The sequence below is a fragment of the Heterodontus francisci genome, chromosome X, assembly GCF_036365525.1.
Source record: "Heterodontus francisci isolate sHetFra1 chromosome X, sHetFra1.hap1, whole genome shotgun sequence".
Taxonomy (NCBI): Eukaryota; Metazoa; Chordata; class Chondrichthyes; order Heterodontiformes; family Heterodontidae; genus Heterodontus; species Heterodontus francisci.
The window spans coordinates 9,835,815-9,850,454 of NC_090421.1; the positions used below are offsets into that span (position 1 = coordinate 9,835,815).

A 14,640-nucleotide genomic window follows, 5' to 3' on the forward strand; every position below is an offset into this window, starting at 1 on the left:
TGAAAGCAGATAAGGCAGCTGCCTAAAGCAAGCAGGGGCCTCATGAGTTTATGCAAGTTGGGGTTCTATTATGTCAATAGATCTCTGATTACTTTTTAACTGGAGCCTGAGTGCAGAAACTGCTGTGTCTTTCCCACAGACTGAAGCTGGTCTGCAGCTGATTTGCAGATAGCCGGTGCCTCGAAACCAATTGTTAGACTTTCTTTTGTGCGGCCAGGTGAAGTAGGAGTGCTATTCTGGGCCTCACAAGTGAAGTTACAACCTCCATTGCTCCAGACTTACCCTATCCCTACCATCAGACTTCCAAAACTTGCAATTAGCCTGATCTTGCTTTGCCACCAGCTACACTGCATCCTCTTCCTGCCCGTTTTAGGTGGGACTTGAAGCAGTGGCAATTAAATAAGTCTCAGGAGTTAAAATATCCCGGGCCTGAAATTTAGGTCCTGCCCCTGCCTGCCTGAAGCCCGCTTAATCGACGCCCTAGTTTTAGTCAATCTATTCGAATAGTTTTGACCAAAAAGTCCCAATTTATTACAGCAAGACAGTTAATTATTATTGCGTAGATAAATGCACCTGGCTTTCTTAAATGGGAGCTGGATCATGTGCTAAGATAACAGAACCATGGAATATTACAGCACAAAGACAGGCTGTTCAACCCATCAAGTCTGTACCAGTACTTTCTCTTCAAGAGCCACCTTTGTCTAATTCCATGTTGTTATTCATTCCCCATACTGTTCAATATCCTTTGACTGTAAAAATGGTCCTACAAGCCCTGCAAAAAGAAAATAACCCACCCCTTTCTATGTTAGGTTACTTAGAACTCCTACATGATTATGACTCCATTGTTACTAAATGCCGAGCAAATCACTTACAAATATCCTTCCAAAAGGATACTATTTGGACCTCTTATCTGTTTAAATTCTTATGTTCTGGTGTTATTATTGTGTCTCTAATTATTTTACTACCCTCCTCCCTTGCATCCTTTCTTGAAGTTTTATTCCCAGGAATATTTAATTGCTAATCCTGACCCAGCTGTTGCCAGTTTCAATTGCATCTATTGTGTCATGGTGTGCTATTTTAATCAACAGGGTAGAAATGTGTCTTAGACTCTATGATTTATGACTCTAGTTCCCAATTTTGTTTCTTGTACTATGTATTTTAGAATCATAGAGTTATACAGCACAGAAACAGGCCCTTCGGCCCATCATGTCTGTGCCGGCCATCCAGCACCCAACTATTCTAATCCCATATTCCAGCACTTGGCCCGAAGCCTTGTATGCTATGGTGTTTCAAGTGCTCATCTAAATACTTCTTAAATGTTGTGAGGGTTCCTGCCTCTACCACCCCTTCAGGCAGTGTGTTCCAGATTCCAACCACCCGCTGGGTGAACATTTTTTTCCTCAAATCCCCTCTAAACCTCCTGCCCCTTACCCGAAATCTATGCCCCCTGATTCTTGACCCCTCCGCTAAGGGAAAAAGTTTCTTCCTATCTAACCTATCAATGCCCCTCATAATCTTGTATACCTCAATCATGTCCCCCCTCAGCCTTCTCTGCTCCAAGGAAAACAACCCTCGCCTATGCAGTCTCTCTTCATAGCTTAAATGCCCCAGCCCAGGCAACATCTTGGTGAATCTCCTTTGCACCCTCTCCAGTGCAATCACATCCTTCCTATAGTGTGGTGCCCAGTACTGTACACAGTACTCCAGCTGTGGTCTAACTAGCGTTTTATATAGCTCCATCATAACCTCCCTGCTCCTATATTCTTATATACCTCGGCTAATAAAGGCAAGTATCCCATATGCCTTCCTAACCACCTTATCTACCTGTGCTGCTGCCTTCAGTGATCTATGGACAAGTACACCAAGGTCCCTCTGACCTTCTGTACTTCCTTGGGTCCTACCATCCATTGTATATTCCCTTGCCTTGTTAGTCCTCCCAAAATGCATTACCTCACACTTCTCAGGATTAAATTCCATTTGCCACTGCTCCGCCCATCTTACCAGCCCATCTATATCTCCCTGTAGTCTAAGGATTTCCTCCTCACTATTTACAACACCACCAATTTTCGTGTCATCTGCAAACTTACTGATCATACCTCCTATATTCATGTCTAAATCATAATGTACACTACAAACAGCAAGGGTCCCAGCACCAATCCCTATGGTACACCACTAATCACAGGCTTCCACTCACAAAAACAGCCCTCGACCATCACCCTCTGCCTCCTGCCACTGAGCCAATTTTGGATCCACTTTGCCAAATTGCCCTGGATCCCATGGGCTCTTACCTTCTTAACCAATCTCCCATGCAGGACTTTCTTGAAAGCCTTACTGAAATCCATGTATGCGACATCAACTGCTTTACCCTCATCTACACATCTAGTCACCTCCTCGAAAAATTCAATCAAGTTAGTTAAACACGATCTCCCCCTGACAAAGCCATGCTGACTATCCCTGATTAATCCCTGCCTCTCCAAGTGGAGATTATTCCTGCCCCTCAGAATCTTTTCCAATATTTTCCCCACCACTAATGTTAGACTCACCAACCTGTAATGACTTGGTTTATCCCTGCTACCCTTCTTGAATAACGGTACCACATTCGCTGTCCTCCAGTCCTCTGGCACTTCTCCTGTGGCCAGAGAGGATTCGAAAATTTGTGTCAAAGCCCCTGCTATCTCCTCCCTTGCCTCACATAACAGCCTGGGATACACTTCATCTGGGCCTGAGGATTTATCCACTTTTAAGCCCACTAAAACAGCTAATACTTCCTCCCTTTCAATGCTAATATGTTGAAGTATATCACAATCCCCCTCCCTGATCTCTACACCTACATCGTCCTTCTCCATAGTGAACACAGATGAAAAGTAATCATTTAAAACCTCACGTAGGTCCTCCGGCTCCATACAAAGATTGCCAAGTTGGTCCCTAATGGGCCCTACTCTTTCCCTGGTTATCCTCTTACCCTTAATATACTGATAAAATGCCTTAGGATTTTCCTTTATCTTGTACGCCATTGTTTTTTCATGTCCCCTCTTCGCTCTCCTACTTACTTTTTTAAGTGCCACCCTACACTTTCTATACTCCTCGTGTGCCTCCGCTGTTTTCAGTGCTTGGGATCGGCCATAAGCCTCCTTTTTCTTTCCTGATCCAATCCTCTATATCCCTTGACATCCAGGGTTCCTGGGCCTGTTAGCCCTACCCTTCACCTTAACAGGTACATGTTGGCTCTGAACTCTCACAATTTCCTCTTTGAATGACTCCCACTGATGTGATGTAGACTTTCCTACAAGTAGCTGTTCCCAGTCCACTTTGGCCAGATTCTGTTTTATCATATTGAAATCGGCCTTCCCCCAATTCAGTACCTTAATTTCTGGTCCATCTTTGTCCTTTTTCATAACTACTTTAAATCTTACAGAGTTATGATCACTATCCCTGAAATGCTCCCCCACTAACACCTCTACCATTTGACTGGCTTCATTCACTAGGATTAGGTCCAGTACTGCCCCTTCTCTTGTAGGACTTTCTACATACTGGCTCAAAAAGCTCTCCTGTATGCATTTTAAGAATTCCGCCCCCTTTAAGCCTTTTGCACTAAGACTATCCCAGTTAATATTGGGGAAGTTGAAATCCCCTACTATTATTACCCTATTATTTTTACACCTCTCTGAGATTTGCCTACATATCTGCTCCTCTATCTCTTCCTGACTATTTGGAGACCTATAGTACACACCCAGCCACGTGATTACCCCATTTTTGCTTTTAAGATCTACCCAAATGGCCTCATTTGAGGAACCTTCTAAAATACGGCACAGTGGCGCAGTGGTTAGCATCGCAGCCTCACAGCTCCAGCAACTGGGGTTCGGTTCTGGGTACTGCCTGTGTGGAGTTTGCAAGTTCTCCCTGTGATTGCATGAGTTTCTGCTGGGTGCTCCGGTTTCCTCCCACAGCCAAAGACTTGCAGGTTGATAGGTAAATTGGCCATTGTAAATTGCCCCTAGTGTAGGTAGGTGGTAGGAGAATTGTGGGGATGTGGTAGGGAATATGGGATTAGTATAAATGGATAGTTGGCACAGACTCAGTGGGCCAAAGGGCCTGTTTCAGTGCTGTATCTCTCTATGACTCTATATCATACCTCCTTACTGCAGTAATTGATGCCTTGATCAACAGTGTAATACCATCTCCTCCCCTGTCGCGCCTGAAGATTCTATACCCTGGAATATTGAACTGTCAGTCCTGCTCCTCCCTCAACCATGTCTCTGTGATAGCAATAATATCATATTCCCATGTGCTAATCAACACCCTCAATTCATCTGCCTTACTCGTAAGACTTCTTGCATTGAAATAAATGCAATCCAACCTTGTATTTTTCACTTGTGCCTTACCAGGTCTATATTTGCTCTGCCTTCCAGACAGGCTCACTTTCTGTTCTATATTACCCCCTACTGTACCTCCACTCTATTCCATTCCCCCTGCCAAATTAGTTTAACCCCCCCTCCCCCAACAGCACCAGCAAACCTCCCAGCAAGGATGCTTGTCCCATTCCGGTTCAGGTGCAATCCGTCCAACTTGTCCCACCTTTGCCAGAAACAGACCCAGTGATCCAGGAAACTAAAGCCCTCCCTCCTGCACCATCTCCTCAGCCACGCATTCACCTGTTCTATCCTCCTATTTCTAAATTCACTAGCTCACGGCACCGGGAGTAATCCAGAGATTACAACCTTAGAGGTCCTGCTTTTTAGTCTGCTACCTAGCTCCCTAAATTCTTGTTGCAGGACTTCATCCCTTTTTCTACCTATGTCGTTGGTACCAATGTGCACCACGACCTCTGGCTGCTCACCCTCCACCTTCTGAATGTCCTGCAGCTGCTCCGTGACATCCTTGACCCTAGCTCCAGGGAGGCAACATACCATCCTGGAGTCACATTTGCGGCCACAGAAATGCCTTTCTGTACCCCTTACAATAATCCCCTATCACTATAGCTCTTCCACTCCTTTTTTCCCCACTGCTGTGCAGCAGAGCCATCCTTGGTGCCACGGACCTGGCTGTTGCCGCTTTCCCTTGGGAGGCCATCCCCCCCCAAAAGTATCCAAAGCAGTATATCTGTTTGAGAGGGGGATGGCCTCAGGAGACACCAGCACTACCTGCCTGCGCCTCCTACTCTGCCTAGTGGTCACCCATCCCTTTTCTGCCTGTGCAGCCATTACCTGCGGTGTGACCACCTCACTAAACGTGCTATCCACGACGTCCTCAGCGTCGCGGATGCTCCACAGTGAATCCACCTGCAGCTCCAGCTCCGTAATGCAGGTAGCCAGTAGCTGCAGCTGGATACACTTCCTGCATACATGGTCGTCAGGAACACTGGAAGCGTCCCTGATTTCCCACATCGCGCAGGAGGAGCATATCATGGGGCTGAGCTCTCCTGCCATGACTTACCCTTAGGTTAATTAGTTACTCCCTTTTCAAAATACTAATTATACTAGGGGCCTTGTTCTACTCCAAACACTATCCACTACAATCTAAAGTCCTTAATAAATTACACTACTTTAAAAATAAATAAATTTATTTTAAAAAACACCGTTTAGCACTACTCACCTTATCACTAGAGGTATTTTTTTTTTTAAACTTTCCCTTTTTTTAAGTTTAGATTCTCTAGGTTTGGCAATTCCCCCCCCCCCCAATTGGTTTCCCATGATCCTTATTTCTCTTTTTTCACTATCTTGTCCTGCTTAATCTCTTTCAAGCTCTTTTTTACCAATACACTTAAAAGTTGACTTGCCCTTCCAAGTTGCATGCTCCACTTTCTGGATTTTATTCTTCCCCTGCCAACAGTTTAAATCCTCCAGCTCTCTGCGAGGATATTGTTTAACTGTAGGACATCTCAAGTACAGCTCAGTCCTGCATCAAAATTGGTTCTAATGTCCAAAGAATTTGAACCTTCTCTTCTCTGCCATGCCATGCCCATCGCCATGCATTTACCTCTGTTGTGTCTTTTGCTGCACTGGCTAGCACATGGTACTGTCAGTATTCCTGATATTAACACCTATGGGTTCTCGTTTCTTCATCTACCTCCTAACTCCTGGAACTCTTTGCAGGACCTGAATTCTATTCTTCTTTAATATGATTGGTTATTGTTGGGGGGAAAAAAAACTTCAGCCCTGAAATACCACTGTGAAATAGTCATATAAGAATGCTTAATGCATTCATCTGAAATTCCTTTCTCCACTAATTTAGCAGTGAAGATGACCTGTTTGTAATGGGTAAAACTTATGCTACAATATCAGAGAGAGAAATTGCGGATTATCCTGTCAAATGTTTGAATGCTCAATGTAGACTTTTCAACATAAGGTAGTTGGGGATGGGGATGGGGAATGGCAGAGTGAATGGAGGAGTCAGAATAGAGTGGGATTGGTTAGCCTAAAGGGATTTTGTTGCTCTGAAGATCATCTTCTGGTTCATTTGGCTGAATTCATTAATGTAAAATGTTTTAGGTTTGACAGCAAAAAATACAATGACCATGGACAAGAATCACGAATATGTCTTCTTACCTCTTTGCTCCCACCAACTTCGGATTCACTGCTGAAGTCTTCAGTGTTTAGATTTTCAAAATCTGATTCCCCAACAGCTATTGGAACTCTGACAGTGAGATTAGGATTGTGTATAAAGGAATTGTGGTCATCATCAATTATGTATTTCTCCACGCTGCTCCCAATACCACTAGTGGTGCCATTGCCATTCTTTTGGTAGTCCATTTCTCGATTTATGTCAGCACCAGTATGGTTCCCTATGTAGTTCACCTTTTTGTCTATGAGCTCATCCAGTGGTTTGGCTTCATCTGCATCTTTGCTCTTAAAATGTTTTTGAACAAATGCATGCCCATATGCCTTTATGAAGGCGATTCCTTTTTTGATCCTCATCACAGACAACTGAAGGTTGTTGATCTCTCCATCATCGTCAGTCGCTGCAAGATTATCAGCACTGAAAGAACTCAGCAACAAGGCCAAGAACAAGTTCAGCACCTGTATTGAAACAAAATGACAGACCAGATGACAACAAGATTTCTCCTAAACTTTGTAGCAAGCAAATTTTGTCAATTTCTAAAGAAAAATTCTGATAGTTTGAAGCACACAGCACATCTTTGTTGAAGTATTCCCAGACTATATTTACATCACATACAATTGCCCTGAAATTAATCCAATGAAAGCAAACCTTTGTTCAAATTAATTTATTACAAATTTGTTAAATGTTGTCACACTAATATTCAGAGAGTCCAGTTTCAAGCCACATGAGTCCTCAGTTGCATCAAGACCAGCAAGGTAAAATTGTTCATTTCACAGCATCTGATAACACTCAAGATAGATAAGTTTTTACCCTCATTAAAAGGTATAAAGGGAGATTCCCTACCATGGCACGGCCAACACATATTGGAAATTCATAGCTGGAAATTGCATACTCCAAGACTATGGCCAGGATTTTACACCCACCCCCCCCACGAAGAGTGGGAAGGTGGCAGGGGCGGCGTAAAATGGAGTGGGGGGCTCGGGTGGCCCTTCCCAACCCGCTCCCGTCTCCGCCACCACTTTATGCAGGCAGAGGTGGCGAAAAACGGCCAGCCCGCCCAAGGCCAATCAAGACCCTTAAGTGGCTGGCAGCTCCATTAGGGGGTGGAAATCCCGCCTCAGACCAATTAAAGGCCGGGGAACCGCAAAATGCAGATTGGATCCCCATGCCAGGCGGAGGTGAGATCGCCACCGACTTTTCTGTCGGTGGATGGCTCCCGTCCACCAAGGTTAAAATTCCAGCCTATGACTTTCGACGCACAATGGATCGCCAAATGCAAGCTGGAGTGCACAATTTCCCGGTATGTTGTCCTGGCATATGCCAGTCGTCTCAAAGTACAAAGTATCCCCTACAATCATCAAAGGCTCCTCAACAGATCACTGCACCCAGGAGGTACCAAATGGTGGTGGTACTGCTGCAGGAGGAGTGGTGGTGGTGGTGGGAGGGGGGGGGCGGGGGGGGGGGGGGGGGAGGTGGTCCTTCAATTAACTACAAATTTCTGTCATAGAGTTAGACATTTACATAATCAGTCAAAATAAGTAAAGTACCTCAGAAAAAACAAACACAAACTCAAAACTCCTGGAAGTTTCATTCCTTCTGTGTTTTGTTTTTAGTACACCTCAATGCATTCTTATAAATTTGTGTCTGCACTACTTGAACACAATCAGTTTAAAATAAACACTTCAACGTTTAACTCCAGCATTAGAATTATGTAGATTTATGCAGTAAATAACGGGTACACTACAAAATAGTATGCGGGGAAATGAAACCTCTTGCTTAGTTAGCTACTAAAATTGATATTTAATTTTTAATTCTAGACTTTTTCTTCTCCCTCAGCTTAAAAAACACCACATACGCTTTTTTGCAGTTTTGAGTATGTAAGACAAAGCTATATAGTCTGCATGAAAGCAATTGCTTGGAATAGTATGACACTTTTGGGGCCCCACATAAAATATTAGATGCCATTTGTTTTTGGCAAGTATTCATATAAATGTTTGCTACTTACCACAAGATTGCCAATAACCATGACCATCATGAACACAATGAGACACATGGTCTGGCCAGCCACTTCCATACAGTCCCACATTGTCTCAATCCATTCGCCGCACAGCACGCGAAATACGATCAAGAAAGAGTGGAAGAAGTCATTCATGTGCCAACGGGGCAGAATGCAGCCAGAATGGATCTTACAGACACAATCCTTGTAGCTTTTACCAAAGAGCTGCATGCCCACCACAGCAAAGATGAAGACAATGATCGCCAACACCAACGTCAGGTTTCCCAAGGCACCCACAGAGTTGCCGATAATTTTTATCAACATGTTGAGGGTTGGCCAGGACTTTGCCAATTTGAAAACTCTCAACTGTAAAATGAAAAAGAAAGGTTGATCAACCAAACAGATAGTGATTTCAATAATGAATCATCAGAGGACACAGATAATCTTAAGCAAGATAGAATTTGCATTCATGCAGTGGCTTTCATATTAATATCACTTTAATATCAATGGATTGCTTTTGTAGTTGTGATTTTGTAGGCAAACATAGTGAATGATGTAAATGACAGGTTTACTCCTCCAGGTTTCAATGATGAACCAGCTTAACTGGTTGTGCTTCTGATACCAGATTACTGAGGTTACTACAAACGTGGGTTCTAAACTTCCATTACCAAGCATGGTATCTTAGAGTCACCTCGACCCCAAAGAGACTATGCTCTCATATGTAATGAGATTTGCAAAGTAATCTTTTCTGCAGTGTAAGTATTGAAGCTGCTCCAGAGACTAATACAAGTGCAGAGTTTGATGACTGTTGCACACTGAGCGTGAGAATCTCACATCTAGACTACTGAGAAATAATTCCAGTTGTGACTGTACTTATGGGTATTACTTGATTGTTCCGACATCGCATGTGGTTTCAAAACTACCAGTTTCCTTTTTTATCCTGAATGTTGCCATCTTGGTATATTTATGATTTTTTTTTTAAAATGCTTTCTTTTCTAGTCAGTTTCATTCTTTGTAAATGTTGACCCACCAAGTGAGAGTATGGTCTATTGCCAGACTATCACCAATACACCATGTAGCCAACCATCAGGAGGTACCAGTGACTACAACAGTTTGCATTTATATAGCACCTTTAACATAGAAAAAATTCCTAAGGCAATTCACAACAGCGTTCTCAAACAGAAACTGACATCAAGCCAAAGGAAAATACATTAGGAAGGATCTCTAAAAGCCTGGTTAAAGGAGTGTTTAAATCTGGGTCTTTAACAAACAGAGAGAGGTGAAGAGATTTAGGGAGGGAATTCCAGCCATTAGGGGCCAGACGGCTGATGGGATGGCCGCCAATGGGGCGGTGACGGGAGCGGAGTATGGACAAGAGGCCAGAATTGAAGGAACGCAGGGTTCATAGAGAGTTGTTGGAGGTCAGAGAGAGAGGGAGGGGCGAAGCCATGGAGGGTAGACATGACTCCCCCCTTTGATTTTTCCTTCCACCTGCCATCCGACACTTCAATCTCCTTTTGGCAGTGCTTAACCTTTCTATACACACCGTCTGAACCTCTCAACACTGGTATTTATCTTTGTCCTCTGCTCCACCATTGGTGGCTGGCCATTCACTCCTGTCCACTTCATCTTCCCACCACCATCCCTGCTTTCAAGAACATCCTCAAAACAATTTTCTCTGAATGTGCATTTTGCCTCTCCCTAATTCTTTCCATTACCTCATATTTTCTTCCTGATCAGTAGCTATTGTCGTATCCTTAAGATAAAGCCATCTTCTTGAACGTGAGCAGCGCTCTCAAAATACAAGTTGCTGGTGCCACTCAGCTCGAAAACTTAGTGGAGTATGAATCAAACATGAACTCACCCCATATGTCTGTGCAGAAACAATTCTATTGGAGTCTATCACATTCATATCAAATCTACTGCACAAGACAATACAAGCAAGCATCTTTCACCCTTCGCATGTCATAGATTAACTAAAGTTCTAGGAACCATGTGCCTACCTAGCCATGCACAGGCTATTTCCATGCCAGAGTTGAATGAGTAAGAATTAAAGTAAGAGCAGTAGGATAAGGTCCAATATGTACATTAAAGAATAGATTTTATGAATCCTCACACAGGGTGACATTCAAGGCCTGTTGCAGGGTACGCTGCAAGCAATTTTTCAATCCCTGCTTGCAGTGAACTAAGTACCTCACCACTGGGCAAGGACGTGCAAAATCTGCCCTCAAATATATTTCTTACGAAGATTGTTTATTATTGAAAGTTTGACTATATATTAGCATATTGGAACTTATGGATTATATAATATGCAGTTTTCATAATTGCTCATTTCCATGTAGCATTGTTCGCATGCGTAGCAATCAGAGCCAAAACATTTTACAAATTGAAATTGCTAACAATTTGGATGCTTGGAAAATTCTTAATTTGGAGCCATTCTAATCAGGTTCAGCTCCACGTATCCTTTTAATAAAGCAACATGCAGATCTGGATATTTCATCAGTTAGTAATTGTTCATGCAATGTGCTCTGCCAATTTGTTTGTCATGTCAGAATTTTAAGCGATGGTCCAATTGTGCAATGCTGCTGACTTTCCTCCCGAAACTTCTGATTGATTTTATGCACATAATTTGCATGTGACTATCATCCAGTCACTGCATTTTGCTCGATAAATAATTAATTTGTATTATGTAGCCATCCTTCATTCAGTCCATTTTGCTGGAGAAATCACCCTGCTTTGCTACAGTTTCGGTCATGAGTTCCGTTTGCTGTAGTTTGTCGACTCTGCTTAAATAGACTCTGTCGACTGTTTGTTGCAGTGTACCGTTTAAACAGACTCTGTTTGCTGAACAAACAGACTTTGTTTGCTGCAAAATAGACAGTTTGCTATGCGTCCTATCATAAGTCCCACCCCACCTCCAACTCACTGGTTGACACATTGGTACCAAAAGACACTCAGAGCACCGAGGAAGAGCTTTGCAGGGCTCTCCCAGTAGAAACCCCTGTGGTGATTGCAAACAACTAAATAGGATGAAGGCATATTACTCAAGACTTGATATTTACCAATCTGAAGGACCTGAGCACAGACAGTCCTTCAACATTTGCCAGGCCAAGTTCCATTAAACTGAGGGACACTATAAAACCATCGAAAATGTTCCATCCTTCCTGAAAATAGTAGTAAGGGTCCATCGCTATCAGCTTCATCATCATTTCAGCTGTGAAGATCGCAGTGAAAACCTGAAAGTGTGTAAAGGAAAGTTTGTATTTATGATTCAGAAGGCAAGTGATTTGGCAAGGCAAAAATTGACAATTACAGGCAGGTACAGGAGATATTTCATTTTCCCATCTGTGAATCAGTCCCAGTCAGATTTTAACCTTCACTTGCACTTGGATTTGAATCAGCAGCTTATTTAATATGTTGGGCATCTGCCTTTCTTGATTCACGGAAAGTCATACAGCCATGCAAAAGTGTCACAGTATAAACTGAAACACCAGAATACCAAAAGTGTCAAACTCAAATATAGACAAAACAGTACACAGTACTCTAGGTGCCCAATTGAGCATAAATGTGTGTGCCTGTGCTAAATGAGTGGGCTGTAGCACTGCACCTTGCTATTTGTATTCCTGCTCAAAAGCTGGCAGCACTGCACCAGTAAAAGCCATGCCATGCTAGCATTATATAAGAACATATTGTATTTATAACACATCCCCGCATGAGTCGCCGTTGACAAACAATGGGAGGGTCAGGGAACAGGAAAAATACATCTGTCTCCAAGCAGGATGCCTTTCGCATGAGACAGAATGCTCCAATCATTTTATACACAAGGTAATGCTGCTTTTCATTGTTAGCGTCACCCTCAATATTTAGTCACACATCCACACACTTACGCTACTTTTTCTTCTTATCACAGCAGTCAGTTGCAACAATTTGCAACCAAATTTTCTCCATATGTGCGCATTTCTCGAAAGTCACACCTCGTTTTTGTAATATTTTACTGTCATAAAAAAACTTGCATCTCTGACGCCTTTCACAACCTCAGGACATCCCAAAGTGCTGCACAGCCAATGAAGCACTTTTGAAGTGTAGTCACTGCTGTAATGCCTACTTCCATCACAGTCATGACTAAACTTGCCTGCTCATTTTATTTTCCTCTAAGTCTTTGATGCTTGGTCTCCAAGATAGGCGCACTGTAGTTCATCTATTCTGAAGTAGTTAAAATTGAGCCTATGGCCCAATGCTTCCTGCTGTCACCTCTTCCCACTGATCCCTGAATCCACAATCTGATGCTACTTACTTGCCACTCCCACTCCTGCTGTGGCTGGATCATAACCCCATCTGCTATCCTAAAAGCCATGTCCTGAAAACATGTTTAAGGAGCTTTAAGCCTGTCCTTGGTAATGGTTGGGATCAAAACTTTTGAGACTATTGGTGAAGGCTTTGGGGTTGAGCTACAGCTTTTCCCAGAATTAGCCTGGAGAAACCTGCAGTGCTTATTTTAAATAATCCAGCTTTTCCCAAGGAAATGCTCAAGAAATCCCTCCTTCTCCTACATTATCACCACTACAACTAGACCCTAGCCTGAGCACCCTTACCTTTCCCACACATCAGGTGCCCCCTGCCACCTTTTGCCACTTCCACAGGCAGAACACACATCTTTTCCCTGAACAGCTGGGCTCATTCCAAGAAACCCCCCTGCATCACTGGGCTTTTGTCAGCAGCAACCTGCAACCACCCTAACCCAGTACAATGAAATCAAGAAACCCACATCGACAATGTGCCCACACATGCCACCATCACTGCAGTGCCAGCGTACCATAAGACTGCTCCCACAACTAGTACCTATCCCTATCCTTTGCAAGGTGGGGGGATGGATTCCCTAAAGGGCTTTCACACAATTTTAGGGAAAACTCTTGCTAAAATTATGGGAAGCCCTTTTTTAAAAAAACCCTTCTAAGAAGGACGAAGAATAAACTGAAAGCTTGCAGGTTTCACTCTCCTTCAGATCTGCTCACCCGCCACCATCCCACCTGATTAAATGCCCTCCCCACCTCCAAACTCACCACAGGGGAGAGCATAAAATACTACCCACTATGAGTGAGTGAGCGAGTGAGAGAGAGAACGCAAGAAAAACAATGGACACATGCTAGAGACAAACACAAGCTACAGACCCAGGAGAGACAAAGCAAGAGAGGCTGAATATTTTATTTTAACCTTGAATTAAAACTCATGAGAAAGTTGTGAGAAAAAAAAAATATTTTGCCCTGCACTATCCTGCTAAAGCTAGACAAGCACTGACAAAGGCTACTGAGAACTCAGGTAACACAACTCCAAAAACTAGTTTCTTCCTTCACATTTCTACAGAGAAACTAAAGCTTATCGCAACCATTGGTTACAGCTATCAGAAAAGGTTGAAGAGGCTGGGGTCCTTTTCTCTAGAAAAGAGAAGGCCAAGAGTGGGGGGACTCAATAGGGGTCTCTAAGATTTTGAAGGGGTTTCATAGGGCAGATGTAGAGGAGATGTTTCCATTTGTGGAGGAGTCCAGAACGAGAGATCATAAATGTAAGACGGTCACTAATAAATACAAAAAGGAACTCCGGACAAACTTCATTACTCAGTGTGTGGTTCGAATATGGAACTTGCTACCAAACGGCAAATAGCATAGATGCTTTTAAGGGGGAATACAGATAACTTCCTAAGTGAGAAAGGAATACAACAATATGCTGAAGGGTTAGATAAAGTAGGGTGGGATGAGACTTGTGTGGAGCATATACATAAAAGAGAAAATAAATCATGAGCCTTACCAGGTTTCCCACAGCCAAACCATCTTCAAAGGACTTTGTCATTGGGTAGTGCTCCATTGCCATGAAGAGGGTGTTGAGTGCAATACAAATGGTAATGGCTAGGTCCACAAATGGATCAAACACAAACAGGTGCATGTACTCTTTAAGCTTCACCCACTGAGGGCAGCATTCCCAGATCAGAAACATATTAGCAAATTTATACCAGCAGGGCGGGCACTTCCTTTGAGACTCTTCAAGTTCTGAAATCACAAAGCAGAATTTTAAATCAAATAGCCACCATTGTT

At 43.1% G+C, this 14,640-nt stretch overlaps 1 protein-coding gene across 13 annotated transcripts in view; it reads right to left on the reverse strand.

The window, feature by feature from the left end:
* The window catches only part of LOC137358726 (sodium channel protein type 8 subunit alpha-like), a 238,476-nt gene that overhangs the window by 50,198 nt on the left and 173,638 nt on the right, over nt 1–14,640 (reverse strand). For all 13 annotated transcript variants that reach the window (XM_068024971.1, XM_068024981.1, XM_068024984.1 and 10 more), the window contains 4 exons: nt 14,357–14,595; nt 11,617–11,790; nt 8,564–8,920; nt 6,546–7,016 (listed from right to left, as the gene is read on the reverse strand). In XM_068024971.1, the coding sequence (XP_067881072.1) occupies nt 6,546–7,016; nt 8,564–8,920; nt 11,617–11,790; nt 14,357–14,595 (1,241 nt within the window). The remainder of the gene's footprint in view (nt 1–6,545; nt 7,017–8,563; nt 8,921–11,616; nt 11,791–14,356; nt 14,596–14,640) is intronic.